Source organism: Trachymyrmex septentrionalis, unplaced genomic scaffold, assembly GCF_001594115.1.
Source record: "Trachymyrmex septentrionalis isolate Tsep2-gDNA-1 unplaced genomic scaffold, Tsep1.0 scaffold9, whole genome shotgun sequence".
In the NCBI taxonomy this organism is placed as follows: Eukaryota; Metazoa; Arthropoda; class Insecta; order Hymenoptera; family Formicidae; genus Trachymyrmex; species Trachymyrmex septentrionalis.
The window spans coordinates 1,794,592-1,810,799 of NW_017306091.1; the positions used below are offsets into that span (position 1 = coordinate 1,794,592).

General features: G+C 35.1%; 2 protein-coding genes across 2 annotated transcripts in view; one reads left to right on the plus strand and one right to left on the minus strand.

Annotated features, from left to right (window-relative positions):
* Positions 1-3,522, minus strand: part of LOC108755671 (guanine nucleotide-binding protein G(i) subunit alpha) — a 4,405-nt gene extending 883 nt beyond the window's left edge. The window contains exons 1-3 of the mRNA XM_018498813.1: positions 3,402-3,522; positions 713-897; positions 109-395 (exon numbers count right to left, since the gene is read on the minus strand). Coding sequence (XP_018354315.1) covers positions 109-395; positions 713-897; positions 3,402-3,522 — 593 coding nt within the window. The remainder of the gene's footprint in view (positions 1-108; positions 396-712; positions 898-3,401) is intronic.
* A 2,107-nt stretch (positions 3,523-5,629) lies between these two features.
* On the plus strand, positions 5,630-15,124 carry LOC108755689. The gene is made up of 18 exons (XM_018498847.1): positions 5,630-5,696; positions 5,782-5,908; positions 6,298-6,518; positions 6,792-7,000; positions 7,347-7,651; positions 7,739-7,842; positions 7,923-8,121; positions 8,452-8,988; positions 9,314-9,505; positions 9,617-9,832; positions 10,082-11,304; positions 11,604-12,291; positions 12,530-12,747; positions 13,068-13,707; positions 13,800-14,038; positions 14,257-14,461; positions 14,633-14,712; positions 14,886-15,124. The coding sequence occupies exons 1-18, from the start codon at positions 5,676-5,678 to the stop codon at positions 15,024-15,026; spliced, it is 5,565 nt and encodes a 1,854-aa protein (XP_018354349.1). The 5' UTR covers positions 5,630-5,675; the 3' UTR covers positions 15,027-15,124.
* Positions 15,125-16,208: the final 1,084 nt, after the last annotated feature.

Genomic DNA, 16,208 nt, shown 5'->3' on the forward strand with positions numbered 1-16,208 from the left:
ATTTCTTATAACGCACATTTAGGAATAATTTGTTCAATAATTAATGATTCATAATTTATTTAAAATAAATTAAATATCTTTGATAGACAATAATGATAGACAACGTACTTAAAATGTAAGCCCTTGAAAGAAAAATGTGTCTCCACGATTCCAGTGGTTTTGACGCGCGTTCGCAGAACGTCCTGCTGTGTCGGGACATAATTATGTTGCGTTATGCGGTCAAGTGCGTTAAGGTAGTACGCTGCCGAATCATTGAGCTGGTATTCCCTGCTACGCGAGAAACAGAGCTGCAGTCCCGGGTCCTGCCATAATCGCTTCATTAATAACACTAGTTCCCCGGTCAGCTCGCCCTCCTCCGCTGCCGATGCTAGGGTGAAAAATTGTCGTGCCATATCCTACAACGCAAAACAAGGCCGATTATCTAATGTGCCAGTGGGGCACGAGAAAGTGCAGTTAATAATGCACGTAATGTAGACTGATGTAAAAGATTTGTCGTCTACCATAAATTCCGTAAATAAAGCTATTCTTTCTGAGAAGTTATTTTTTTTAAATAAAATTAAAAAGAGAGCTACATTTTCTAAACGAAAAAAGTGTATCAAAGATAATGACTATCTTGATAAAAGAAAAAAAGAATTTGAATTGAATTTCGCATGCAATTTTTCTTAAAAATGAATATTTCATAACGATCTAGCAGACAGATGCGCAGACTTACCGCTTTGCTAGGCTCAGCAAAGTCGATTCTAAGATCCCCCATGGCCCTGATTATCGTCATTAAACTTTGTATCGTGTTGCTGTATACCACAGGAGTGTATTGTTCGCATTCCTCTTTACTGTAGCCGGTCTCGTGAATTATTTTCATTTGCTTTACTATCGTAGATTTGCCAGACTCCCCAGCACCTTGAATTTAGATATGTATAAATATATAATACGTAAAATAATGAGGATTTAATAAATACATTCAACGATTATATATGTAATTATATTGAATATATCATGCTAAATATTATTGTATCAAACAATATCAAATGTAAATAAAATATCGTGTCACATTGAAATGATCAAATACCGTGACCATGAGATAGAGAAATTCTCGAGTCTTCCTTGACATAATTAAAATCGCTGTCATGCCGTGCATTGTTAACGCCGCAATTCATTTATCGTAACGACTCGCTATTTTTGAATCAATGCGACTCTATGCAAAAACGCTCACAATCGGCACATTGCCAGATATGTAATCAATCCAATTAACCGATTAATCATCGGTGTCTTTGTCGATGAGTTTTGTCCGATTAACGATCAGTTCCGCCAGTCATCGTAAAGACTAGTACTCGTTTTCCCCTTCCAGGAAGAGTAATTTTTTTTTTTCCTATAAGCGAGACGAAGATAATTCCGCGCGATCTCAAAGAGACGTAATCTCGTGATTCACACGCGGCCGATGATTCAAGTTTCCCGTAACGATGCATGCGTTCTACATCCGCGATTCCACATTGTGCAATGTCGGTCAAGAATCTCAAAATTTTGTTGAACACATTGACAATCCTGAACAATACTGGATCTTTAGTACTATTATTGAATCAGTTACATGCGACATTTGGCGATAACGAATAATAAATATCAAAGTAAATGTATTCGTAGCGTATTAGACGTATACAGGAAAAACATTTATTCTAATTTGCAAACTAAAAACATGTTTGCAGAGAAATGAATCATTTGAATGATACATAATTATTTTTTTTTGCATACATTTTTTAATTCCAGCTCTTTAATCGAAATGAATAAAATTGCTTTGAATTTATTACTTCGATGTCCCAGACACTGTACAAAAAGAATAGTTTTATTAAAGTATTAAAAAATTTAGCTAGACAGATCAGAAAATAATTGTGTTGTAGACTTCAAATAATACCAAAATAATTATGTAGACTGTTCAAAGCTAATTGTTAGAAAAATTCTCGAAACGTTGCCTATCATGCTTAAGTTTCCTACATAATTATTTTAACAGTCGAACAAAATTATTTTCGGATCTGTATTTAGTTAAATATTTAGATATTTCAGCAAACTCGTTCTTTCTCCATGTGTGATATTAATTTCTATAATCCTTCTGTACGTTTAAAAGCAGGATGTACGAATGCATATAGTCGATTATAAATTCTATTGTTAAAAGAACGCTCCCGTTTTGGGGAACAAGTAATTTCTCTTTTTTTAAAAGGACTCGCATAGCGACAAAGCAGATTTTGGCCGAGAGAATGCGAGAATTGAAATACGGCGTATCGCAATTTCGTGGCCGTCTACGTTTTAGCCGTAGAAGGAACGTGAAATGTGACACATGCACGCCACTGCGGGAAGCGCTTGGCTAGAAAGAGGGACGCCTGTATTCGTGCGATCGAGAGCGTGTTAACCGACCGAAAGGCACCGTGTCGCGAAACGCTAGGAAAGGAGTCTCGTCGTCTGAATTAGGCGCAATATCAACCGTTGCGTTTCAGCTCTTTCTCTCGTTCTCTGGCACGCAAGTTGCTTGTTCCGTTCTACTCATGAAACTATAGGATTCCAGGGAGAGACGGGGGGAGGAAATTGCTGGGGAAGCTTGGACTCTTTTCTACAGGATTCTTCGCCCCTTGGATAAGGTGAAGGATACTCCAAGGTTCTGAAAGGAAAAAAGAGAAAAATGTTTCATCATCAAGGCAAGAAGAAAGGCGAGCGGATCTACGTAGCGTAGATTGGAAGAAATATAATCTCACCGATTGATTTGAAAATTGTCGCGGCTTCTCTTGATTACAACCGGTTGATAACAGATCTTTATAGATATGTCTGAAGTCATGTCTTATGATATGTTATGGCTATTATCTTGATAACACCAAAATGGAAAGGATACATCGAAATAATTAGAGAAACGAAGAATAAACGCTGAATAAGGACAGATCTAATGATAATAATTCTCTTATAGCGTTCGTGATTCAGAGAGGAAGAAAGCGAAGAGGAACAGGCGTGATTTTGCGGATCGTGGGCTACGCGGCGCCTTCGGGAGCGTTCGGCGGGTGCGTGGTGTGTCCGATACGCGATACACGCGCGATACGAGACAAGACGATGTGTGAGGAGAAGGAAAGAGAGACGAACGGAGAAAGAAGGAGAGTGTGCGAGAGAGAAAGAGAAAGACTGAAGAAAAAGAAAGAGATCGGAATATATAGGCGCGCCGTCGAAGCAGGGGATGCAAATTTGCCGTCATCTTCCAAAATCCGAGGACCGGAAACACCGAAACCAGGTTCGGGAGACAACGACCGGTGGAAGTCCGCCCGAAGATTTTCCGTCACGATATATCTTACGTGTTCCGCGCGTTAGACGCGCGAGGGTGTTGGTACCCGAGGAATCGGCGCGTATCGAGGGGGATTATCGTGACGGGCATTTACCGAGCAGCAGGAGCTTGACCTCGCTGGCGGCGCGTTCGCCATCAGCGCGGAGGTCCTTGTCGATCTTCTTGGACCGCTCGGCGGCCTCCTTCTCGCCGGTGGTGCTCACGGCGCAGCCCATCCCCGCGCCCTCGCCGGTGACGATCCTCCTCTCAGCTCGTCGTCGTGACGATAGTGACGGCGACCGATGTTTGATTGATAACGATTGTTGGACGCCGATCGAGCGATCCCTCCGTCACACGCGCTAATCCAGTAGCACCATGCACACGTATTCCGTATTAAGCACCGCACAATTTCTAAAGACCGCTACCAACACCAAGTGTCGGCCTCCTGACACTTGTTGCACGAACGACGTTGTGTGGGAACCGCCCGCACGCGGTTGCGCTCGCATACACAGACGCGAGCGCCCGAGCCGCTCGACGATCTCGGAATCACTCGCTTGCGTGCGCGAACGCGCTCACACACACATACGCAAGCCACGCACGCACGCACGCACGCACGCGACGCGCGTGCTCGTACTCTACTCTCGTCCTCTCGGTCGCGTACGCAGCTGCGCGCGGCCGCGTTCTCGAATCTCGCGGCGTTGCGTTCCCGGCGCGCCGGCGTCCGCGAGTATCCCCGCGGCGGCGGACGGGAACTCCGCACTCGATCGTAAATGATACGAAAACGAAAACGGGACGACGGGGGAAAAGTGGGAACTGGGAAAGGGCCGAGAAAAAGACCGGCGCCCGACGGAGATAACCCGATTCAATCAGCTCAATCTGACCGTTCGGTTTCCTCCACTTTGTAACGGAACACGGTAGCGCGTACTACTTGCACTGGACGGCACAGTGGCACAGTGGTCTGAGTCGACCAGTCGACCGAGTGCCAGCCACCGATCTCTTATGTGTTCGAGACCGTTCGAGACGGTCGAGACCGCGCCCGCGATTCGCCGTTCGTCGCCGTGTCTCGTCGCGCAGACCGTCTAGCCAATCAGAGGACGCGACGCTCCTCGCATTGGATCAGTGCGCACGCGTCTTCGCATCTCGCGCATGCGCGCCAAACGTAACGTTCGAAATTCGTCCCGATGCAATCTTTTCCCTAGCGCGCGCAAGCGCGAAGATTTGAATCGCGTTTGAATTATGATTTGAATTTTGGAAATGAGATTTTTTACGATGCTTGTGGTATAAACGTCATTGTTTTTTAATATTGGATTTATGTAATTCTGGCGGTTAAAAACGTTAGAATTTGAAGGATTAAAACAGCGGATGATTTTAAACTTTGCTTGTTTTGTTATCATCGAAGACGGTCTCGAAAGAATCCGATGAAATTTTTGCTGAATCTTATATAAATTGTTCCATGTTATTTTGGACAATTTTTATTCTCGTAATCTTTTTTTTTTATTAATTTTATTCGAAATTTAAACGGGAAACTTTTACTTTATTCTAAACGCAAGATGTACAAAAATATATGTAGAGAAAGAGATTATAAAGACTATCCTCTCCTATTGTTAACTATATTTAAAAAATAAATAAATACGAATTTTCTCTTCTATCAACGTATTACAATTCTAAAAAGCAGAAAAAATTGTGTATCTTACATATTATACATCTATTTCGGTTTTCGATTCCCTAGAGAATATCGACACATTTCACGGCGATTGATATAATATTGTTTTGTCCATTTCTCTCTGAATGCATCACAGAATTAATATAACAAAATTAATAAACGCATAGCCACACAAAAATGAACTCTCTCTCCTCCCACCCCTCCCTCATATAAACTTATATTCTATTTTTCTTTGATGAGATGTTGCAATATATAAAAGTATATTTGATCAAGACATGCACTAGATGCAGGTATCCAGTAAGCAAATTGTCTACAGTACGCCAGCAAATTAATACATATTTTTTAACAAATTCTTCATGTTTCTTTTAGAGCAAATCGTCACAAATTTTAAAAAAAATTCTTATCTGTTTTATATTATATCCGTTAATTATAACTTTGATTTCCAATAAGATATTTGTACATATTCTGTATATAGTACGTATATTTATCTTCTGCCTTGCCTATGTATCATTAGATTTAAAAGGGGAATACATTCATATTTATACTTCATAATATTGACGTATTTACATTTACTGTATTAATACTCGCTTCTCATATGCGCGAAGTATCAAGAAGGTCACCCGAATATCACGTGGACTGTTTCCGAAAATTTCTCAATATTCGCACGGCCTTTGCCGTGAATGGATTCAGTACGGCTACGGTATCCGTGATCAAAATCACAAAACCATGAAACTCTTCTTTCTATTCGTGAGTACTATTATCTTTTTCAGTGTGTAGAAAAATCACAATTAAACGCAACATTTCTTCAGTTTCAATATCTATCATATTACAGCTGGAAAGTTATATTTCTCTACTGTTACTTTCCGTGCACGCGATAGACCTGAACGAATATCTCGACGAAAAATTACGGCAATCCAAGATAGAATTCATCAAAATACATATCCAAGAGACAGCGCCAGGTAAATCCGCATAACGAGTTTGTTTTAACGACAAATATTTTGTTTTTTAAATAATCATAATTCATAAATTCATTAAATGCTATATTTGTAAACATTATTACGTTTAACGCAAATTGTTTTATAAATTTAAAAAAATTGCATTTATCTTTGAAAGGTGTATAGATTATTATTAAGTTTTATTTAATTGTGAATCATCAAAAGGAACAACAAAATATGATATTAAGATGTCAAAGATACTGTATGTAAATAATTACATTAAAAAATGCTATGCAAATGGTAGGATTAAACACATAATAATAATATACTCAAAATTAAATAGAAATAATTTCATAATCAAATAAAAATTATTTCTTTATCGAGAGATAAAAATAGTAGACGTTTGATTACAGTGCAAGAAAAATCATATAGTCTTCACTGGAACAGATCATGGCGAGTTCCTATAACAAGCGATTATCAGCCGTTTGCGATAAATATGCTCGACGGAGTATTCATTCTCGACAGCAATCGCGTGATGGCACCTTCTCTCAATGTAACTGCCTGGAATGAGACTTATGACACGTTACGCGAAATTTATCGGATCAAAAAGGGAACCGTCATTAAATTTGTCAGGGTATAAATCACTCTTTAATTATAATTAATCTTTATCTTATAAAATATATTATGAAATTTATAATTTTACACTATTAAAATTTAATATTTGATATTAATTTTATTAAAAATGTATTATAAAATTTAATATTAATATTGCAAAATATAATATAATCTACTTTATTTTTTATATTACATAAATATTTTCTTGTAATAAATATTTTTAATATGTTTAACTTTATTTACAATCCACTGTACACGATGTAAACGAGTTGCATCGATTGTGATATCGTAGAGTATCATATGGAAGGACACCAGCTATTTATTAGTGTGTTACGAACCCAGTTTATGCAGTATTCACACAGCAAAATCGAATCAGCCGTTGCGATTCCGTCATACCATTGGATACAAACAAATCCCTGTAGATGCTAAATTTTTCACACAAGCCGATCAACTCTATCTGATCATCGTCAATAATGCCCACAAATTTTCCATATCATCCGTGTGAGTCTCGTGATATTATTCCTAAAAAAAACAGAGAGACAAATTAAATTAAATTAATTTAAATAAATAAATTTAAATTTCTCGTCGTGTCTTGTCTTGAAATGTACATATATCTGAGAAGAATGTCTAGTTGGATTAATTGAAATTTTAGATGAAAATGAATGAATTAGAATTTTCTGGTTAAAGCTACTAGAATTATAATTGAGATAAACAAAATTTTAATTGATATAATCATAATCTTCTGGTTCATCCAGACGTTTTTCTCAATGCAGTAAAAATAAATATATCGAACTAAATATTTCTTTCTTTCAAATTTTTATTTTTCTCACATTCAATTGAATTGCAGGATCTACCGATGGAGCGGTACGTACATGGACGCCGTCGATGATGTGAAGACGACTGGCGCAATATCGGTCACCGCATTCAAGCACCGACAATCAACAATCATCGTGTTCGCCCAGAGTTACGCCGAGAATCCGTGGATCGGTTCCGAAGTGTACGAGTTCAAGGACAATAACATCGTAAGAATACAATTACTGTCCACCGCTGGTGCATCACGTCCGACGTCGGTGCATCATTACATCCACGGCGACTTCAACTTCATCCTGATGATAAATGATTTAGGACCGAGCGATGTATTCTGTTGGGACGGTTAGTAACATTCGATAAAGTTCTTCCTTTTGTTTCTTTTCCTTTAAAGTAGGACATTGTCTGAAATCTGGAATGTATTGTTTCAAGGAGAAGAATTACTGGATTGGTTCAGCCTTCCTGATATCAAACCGCATAGTCTGATAAGAATTTTTCACATAGACGGCGATACTTTCGTAATTGTAGCGCACGATGTAAGTGTACAATTGTTCAATATTAAAATAAACTGAAAATTGAAGCGTGATACGTTAATAATGCGACAAATAATTTACAGAATATTATCCAGCTATATAAATTTCACAGTACATCCGATTGGAAAAGTGAGAATGTTAAATTCTTTAAGGATAATCAGAAAATAGTTGATATAATGGTCTTATTGAACGAACATATAATAAATTTAACATTAATCCTTGTAGAAAAAAATGTATATTGGGTGGAACAATGGGAGGTTGAGATGACTTTGGTACCAGTAGGTAAATAATTATTTTTTTCATTTGTCATGAAAAAGCGATTATCATAAAAGAAGTGTACTCGTATATAATATTATTATCTCGTAATTATATTATTTTTATATTTTTTTGTTATACTTTATTTGAAATAATAAGTTTTTTTAATAAAATATATAGAAAAATATAAAGATATTCATGGAATGTATTCAATTTTTATCTCATTAATTAACTCTTTTACATTTATTGAGGCACATTTATATGTATATTAAACAAATCATTTAAGTATTTTTTTCATACTGTTATAAAAATAAATATCAAGCCTGGCGATTCAAAAAGATTAAAATAAAATTTCAGATAACAATGTGAATAATACCGATGCAACAAGAAAATGCTTATCGGATTTGATCGAAACATTACAAGCGAGAATGTCAGCCGTAAAAGAAGCTAAAGCTTCCTGGAAGCTGCTCTTACCAGCTGCAAAGAATTTGACAATTTTAGAACCAGTGAATTTTGACAGTTTGATCTTGCGATCCGGCATTGTGGACAGCGCAGAGGTTGTGACTGAAAAAGATATCCTGTCACCTCATCAAATTGCGAAAGCTCTGAAAGAACTCGATCGCAATGTCCACAATGTCCAGGCAAAACAATTAAATTTGCAAGAGACGACTGCTGATATGTTGGAAGCATTCAAAGAAAAGATTATAGCTAACGATGTGTATCTGGAAGAGTTGGAAATCGACCAAATGCAAGTGGATTTCGTGAACGACGTGGATATGCGGTCGGAGAAGATAATCCCCTTTGAAACTGAAGAGTTCGCAAATCTGTTACGTGCGAAAAATCTCATTATACACGATCTTGAAGTTGACTCTCTCTGTGGAATACCGCCCGAATGTAAGTTTGAAAAACCCTCATAGCAAAAGAACTCACAATAATATCGCAACAAAATCGTAAGTGTGAATGTTCACTTTGTCGCAGGTGTGATATCGCTATAATATTATTATGCAGCTATGATAAAGGTTACACTTAACTATATAACACTGCTATACAAATCAAGGTAATAATGTGACTTTTTGATAATCTCACAATGACATAATTTATCCGTTACTACTGTGAGTTTATTGTGATATAAATGTGACCTTTTTGCTATGAGGAATAATTTCTATAATGCGATATATTTTTTTATACATATCGATTTGTATAAACAATACTTCTACAGATTGGCTGTTACAAAATGACGAAGGAATTGGGTCTGCCATTGCAAACAGCTCTGTCGAGTATTCAAACGATACTCTTATACTGCATTCCGATTTGACAGTACCAAAATTGAAAATTAAAAGCCTGAATGGGACAATCATCGATCAGTTGATGGACAATCTATTCATCATTAATCGCGCTCAGAAAATCAATGGTTAAGTATAACAGTCTGTTGTTTTTATATTTTTAATTATGCAAAAATCGAAACAATTGGCGACAGATCTTATATATAGCTGATCACAATTTGATGATATTTTAATCGTAGGTACGATCACGTATAAGAACTCGCTGCAAATTATGAATCTTACGGCACAAATGGTGAACGGTGTATCTGCCGATAAACTCATGACAACGACAACAAATCAGAGTTTTGATGATTTCTATGCGAAAGCGTTACACATTGAAAATCTGTATGCGGAAAGAGTTAATGGGGTGCCCGTTGAGGAAGCTGCGCGAAAGTCTCGAAAGAACGTTATTAAGGGTAATTTCTTAACTAGTTTTACTTGTCAATTGTGACAGTTTACAGCGAGTATGATTTTAACAATTAATTAGTGACAAAATAATTAACAGTTATACATTATTAATATAATAATATAAATGCGTTAGAATAATTATACCATTAATTAATCAACTTTTCCCAATCTCCAAAAAGTTATTCTCTCTTTCACGATTAGTACTGATATTCATATAATACTATATTCAATATTTACATATTTCCATTTTTTTGAAGGTAAATTAAAGCTGGCGAATCTTATCGTCACCGAGAATTTGGTGATCGACATGAATGAATCTATGATAAAAATGCCCGACAAGTGGCTTCAGATCTACAAAAATGTCACGATACTGGGTGATCTGCATGTTCATAATATCATGATCGACAAGACAGCGAAGCTCTTCGTGGAAGATAATCTGGTAAACGTAATCGACATGTTCGATCGATACTGGACAAAATCTACCGATCAGACAATCACCGAAAAGATTACCTTGGAAGCCGGATTCACTATCGATAAACTCGATACTAAGTACCTCAACGGTTTCGCGGAGAGCGACTTTCTATATACTACGATGAAGGAAATACCGAGCGATTTCACTAATCTGCGCTTCGAGAACTTCCACGTCGATCAATTCTTTCACGAGAACGGTCCTCACGATAATTTCTTCGAAGTTGAACCAAATTCATTAACGATCCGAGAAAAGTTGCACGTACAAACTCTCCGAGCGAAAAATATCATTACTCTAACTTTCAATGGCGTTAATGTGAACGACATCATGAATGAAACGCGTGTGAATTTCTCAGAAACCGTGGAATTTCCCACTGTTCAAGCACGTCGCGTCTTCGTTGATAATCTCGATGTTCGTTTTCTTAATCATCGCGAAGTCTTCTTTAAAGACGGGCTTCGCACCGACGACAATCATCGGCTGGCATTCTTAAAGGTACCAGAGTTTCACGTACAAAATTTGGAAGTGGAGAAATTGAATGGAATTGAGATAAATCAGACGCGATTGAGAGATTTGATGAGTTCTGAATCGATTAAAATTGTTATCGACGGTGACTTGACGGTGGAGAATCTGATGGTCGATCAAGTGGGTGGGCAATCGATCGAGTGCTTCTTAGAGGAACTGTCGCAGAATGACATTGTGATAACGTCGGAAAGAAGCATCGAGGATTTGGTAGTTCAGAACATAACGATAGAATCTCTTCGTGGACGCAACTTCAATGATTGGACCGCCAGTGTTCTTTCTAAATCAAAGGAGCAAACGATAACAGGACACTTCACTGCTGATGTTGTCATCTCCGACAATGTCACAGTGGATTTTATCAACAAACAAAACGCTTCGCAACTGATGTGGGTGGACGAGCCTCTGACAATCACGGGCAATGTAACGTTCACCGATCTATTCGTCGAAGGCGACGTGATTACTCCAAAGATGAACGGACGCAACGTAAACGAAGTAAAAATAAAGATTTTTATTTTAATAATTATATAATAAAAATATCTAGTTAACCTGACTTGTACATTGATTATTAATAGTTAAGTGACATTAATTAAGTAGATAGAAATTGAAAGATGCCTTCAAAGAATTTTTAGTTTATTTGTAAATCATAAAAGTCATTTAAAATTACTCTAAAAATGATTAAAATGTCTTTCAAGTTACATTTAATAAACTCAAAACTATATCTTTAAGATTAATCTTTCCAAATTTTTCTTAAAAAAATAATCTCTCTTTCTTTTTTTTGTTTTGTGTTATAGTTATACGATAGCTTGTTAAATATTCCCGTAAAAAATATCGACCTCTTGGAAGTCCATGGAAACGTTTCCTGGGACACAGACTCAACCAGTCCTGCCTCCATATCTTATCTATTAAATAACGCTGTGACCAAAGATAAAGACCAAGTTATTACGGGAAAAGTGATCTTTGAAGAGGACGTTCGTGCGTGGGCGGTTAAAGGTAATTATTCAGACATCGAGCAAATTCAACAAATAATATCGGATGCCGTGATCGACGACGGAGAACACATCGAGATCAACGGAACGAAAATCTTCGAGGAAGATTTTGTCGTGGACAATTTGAAAGTGAACGGCGATCTGGGTATTGCCAATATCAACGATGTGAATATCCTCGAGTTCAATAATTCTGTCTTTAAGCAGAATCATGACGACATGATTGTTGGTCCGTTAACATTCCTCAAGGATATCACGGTCGAAAAACTCTACGTAAACGACGCCGATCTCAACGCGTCCATCAACGCAGCAGTCCGTTCCAATGATGTTCTGCCGGACAACATTTATTTCGAGGAGCTCGAAGTGCTGGGTGATGTGTATCTACAAAATTTGGATAAAATTGACTTTGACAAGTTTGTAAAGGATCGTGTCACCCTTAGCGGAGATCATGAAATTACGTGCGACATGAAATTCAATGGTATCGTTACAGTAACAGGTAAATGATTGGCAATTAATAATTATCTAAATTAAGTTCATTTAAATTGAAATTATAATTTGATGGCACTATTTCCTTATTTCAATTTGTAATTTAAATAATACGAATATTGATAAAAATGACAAACTTTTACAGAATTTACTAAGAAAAATTAGAGCTTCCATGCAAAATTATTTAGAAAAAATTAACTGCAAAATTATTTAGGAAAAATTTGATTATCTTATTTACCATATTTTAGGCAATGCAAATATAAGTAAAATTAATGGAATTTATCCATCTAATTTTGTCCTTAATGACGTTGACGAGGTGCAAATAATAGATGGCGCAAAGACTTTCAAAGAGGACTTGATAGTCGATGGAGACGTTGTTGCGCCACGAATTAATAATGTCAATATAATGGAAAAATATAACAACGGTGTACAAAATGATGAAAATATCGACATCTTTGGTGATCTTGTTAGTACAATATTGAAAGAATCCCTAAAATTTTTAAATAGATTGCAAGAAAATTTTGTTAGGCATAGATTCTTCTTATATAATCTAAAGAAAAATTTAAAAGATTTCAAATTATGGGTTTAAAATCAACTTAAATCATTGCAATTTGACGCAAATATTATTTACAAAATATTCAAGCTGAATTAATATTTAAGAATTAAAGCGGTAACTTTATCGTTCAATAAAATCATGTTTATATATGTACATACCAAAAAGAAATAATTCCTTAAAAATTTTAACTTATGTATTGCTGGCATTTCTTCAATTATCTCTTCTACCAGATTTTCAAGGCGGATGTTCGGATTAAAAACATAAGTACTTCTGGATTAGTGAACGGCGTGAATCTGCGTTCTGTCGCCAACAATTTCAAAGGAAAGGTAGACAATATTATTGAGGACTTGGAGAAACGTTGGAAAATAATCGAACAGAATATTGAATACAGCTCGCAAATATCCAAAACCTTGCGCAACATCTTTTTCTATCTCGAGGAGGAAGAGGATTTGGAGATACCTGGGACCAATGTCAGTAAGATCGACGTAGTGTATTTTGACGAGAATACGGTCAGATTGAATATGTATAGGGAGCAGCCTGGAAGATTTTGTGGGCTACTTGACAACTGTTCGTGTACGTATCAGTCTGTGATTGATGTCATTAAGTTCAGTGGCACGAACAGAACTATACGAGAGTGGCAAGTAAACGCCGGGGAAATTGTGAAAAATTTTCACGATCCAGGCGAGATGTTCGGTGTGAATGTAATGACGAATACTGTTTCAAGCAGCAAAGAATGCACCTCGACGAAAACCAGGCCAGAATATACTACGATTTCCTTGATGACGATAGAAAATTTTAGAATGAATCACGAAGAAGTTTTTCATAAAATAGAAGGATACCTAAAGGACGCCAAAATTTTTAAGCATGACGGTATTCGCACCACAACATTAAAAAATTTGTCATTACAATTATAATGAAATGTTAACGAAACTTAAAAAATTAATGTAATTTTTAATTTGCAGGCGATGTATATATAGTTCTGGCGATATACTATGATAAAGTACGTGCAACACATCGTACAAATTCCTTGCTTTATAAAGTGCATTCGATGAGAAACGCAACGTTAGTCCAGGAAATTCCTACGGATGGTGCTTGGTCCATTCAGATTTTCAATATCGATCATGAAATATTTCTTCTCATCGGCTGTTACGGCGAGTCCTTGAAATCTTTATTATACAGATTCGATCCAACAATACAAAAGGTATAAATAAATTAGTTGCCTAAATAATTAAAATAAAACAATTGACATTATATTTTGTAAAATATGAAAATTAGAACTTATACTATCCTATATAAATATAAAAACGAGCATAATATTAAAATTATTTATAAAAAAATTAATTAAAATAATTTAAAATTTATACAAAAATTAATTTAATTTTCCTTTATGTAAAAACGTTTTTATTTTTTCGGATGTAGTTTGAACAGTTGAGAACATTTACAAGCAGAAGTCGTTACGTAAAAAGTCTATCACAAGAAAAAGATTATTTCGTTCTACTGGACAATCCTGATACAAACGCAGTGAACATTTACAAATACGATCCCGAGTTTCGAAATTTTTATAGTTATCAAAGTATTTTTCATTTCCATCAGATTACCGGGATTGAGCATTTCTACACCGATGGTATGATTATCGAAATGATAAATTAATATAATTAGAAGGCGTACATAACGTATATTTATGTCATGTTTCTGTGTAATTTATTGACGATTATTATTATGTTTGAGATTTTGTTATATATGATTTTATTATGATTTATTTATGATAATGCACAAAACTTATCTTCTCCTACAGAGTATGGCAACAGCGATGTGTTTGTGATTGTAACGACACAGAGTGGACAGTTTTATATTTATGAATATATGTTTGCCGGGGTAAATTTACTATCTTGTTTATAAATAAAAGAAACGAATCCTCTTTACCTCACTTTTCCCCGCTCATCTCTTTCTCTCTTTCTCTTTTTCTCCTTCTCTCATTAGAGAATTTCTTATACAATGACACAAACTAATTCTAAGATTAAATAACATATAATCACAATTATTTTCAGAAATTCCAAATGAAAATGCAACACGCCGTGAATGGCTTACGAACGATGATGCCATTCTACCACATGAACAATCATTATATTTTGACTGGCACAGACGACAACAACATAATTTTCCGCATTGTAAAACAGGGTCCACATTAATGCGATGAAATTATAGATCCGCATAAAAATTTGAATTTTGTAGATATCTATGCATATATTAATAAGTATTTATTTATTATAAATCGATATAGCAAATCACCCACGTAGCACATTCATAGTAAATGGAACTGATTGAAATGAATTGAAATGGAGTCAGATTTTGAGAAATGTGCATTCGTAATCGTTAAAATAAATTTTTTTTACATTCGAACGCATTTTTATTCATTTACAGGAATTGCATAAAGCATATTTTTATGCTTTTCAATCTAAAAATAATATCAGCTTTTTCTATGCATCGTGAATATTTGCTCAATTCAAAATTATAAAAAAAATGCAGTTTTTCAATACAATTAAATTCAGTTGAATTAATTAAATAAAAGTTTTTTATTTAATTAATTCAATGGATTTAATATATGCATCAAAATTTCAATTTATTTTAATCTATTTCTTATTACTGGGCTAATGTTGAATCAATACATCAGAAACCTTGAACTTTATAATTTTGCAAATGTTGCATCAACATCATGAAATGCATAATGTCGAAAAAATATTCACACTTCAACATTTAACATTCTTTCAATGTTCTGTATTAATTTGACTGAGTTATAAATTATAATGATTATTAATACGTACATATATTTACTCTTTTATATTATTAGTAATTTTGTACTATTTATAATTATTGCATTCGATTAATCAATATGCAAAAAAAAATTAATCAATGAACTTTGTTCTTATTATATATTGAAAACGTTATTTATGAATAAAATTTGCATGATAAAATCTAATTATTGTAAAATATGATCATTGAGAATTATAAATATATCACTCTCTTCCTTATTTAAAAAATGGCAAAATCAAAAAAACGTAATTTTCAAATTATTACCATGCATAAGTAAAGTCAGTCATCAAAATTGAACTTAACTTCATAAAAAAATCGTCCCAACTCCAAAAATATCTTTTAAAAGTCATAAAACAAAAATGACAAAAATAACATTTAATCATATTCTTTTTATTGCCGCAATATTATTTAATTAGTCAATAATTTTCTCGAGTTTGAAAAATAGTTTTTTTTTTCATTTTTTGGGTAACTTGGTTTTTTTTTAAGTTTATGACTTTTAAAGTGGCAATATCTTTTTTTTTAATTTTATTGGTATAAACATATATATATATATATAATAT

Coding starts and splice junctions, on each gene's coding strand:
- LOC108755689 (XM_018498847.1), top strand. CDS start 5,676: ATGAAACTCTTCTTTCTATTC. Junction 5,909..6,297: donor TATCCAAGAGACAGCGCCAG/GTAAATCCGCAT, acceptor GTTTGATTACAG/TGCAAGAAAAATCATATAGT. Junction 12,292..12,529: donor TGGTATCGTTACAGTAACAG/GTAAATGATTGG, acceptor ACCATATTTTAG/GCAATGCAAATATAAGTAAA.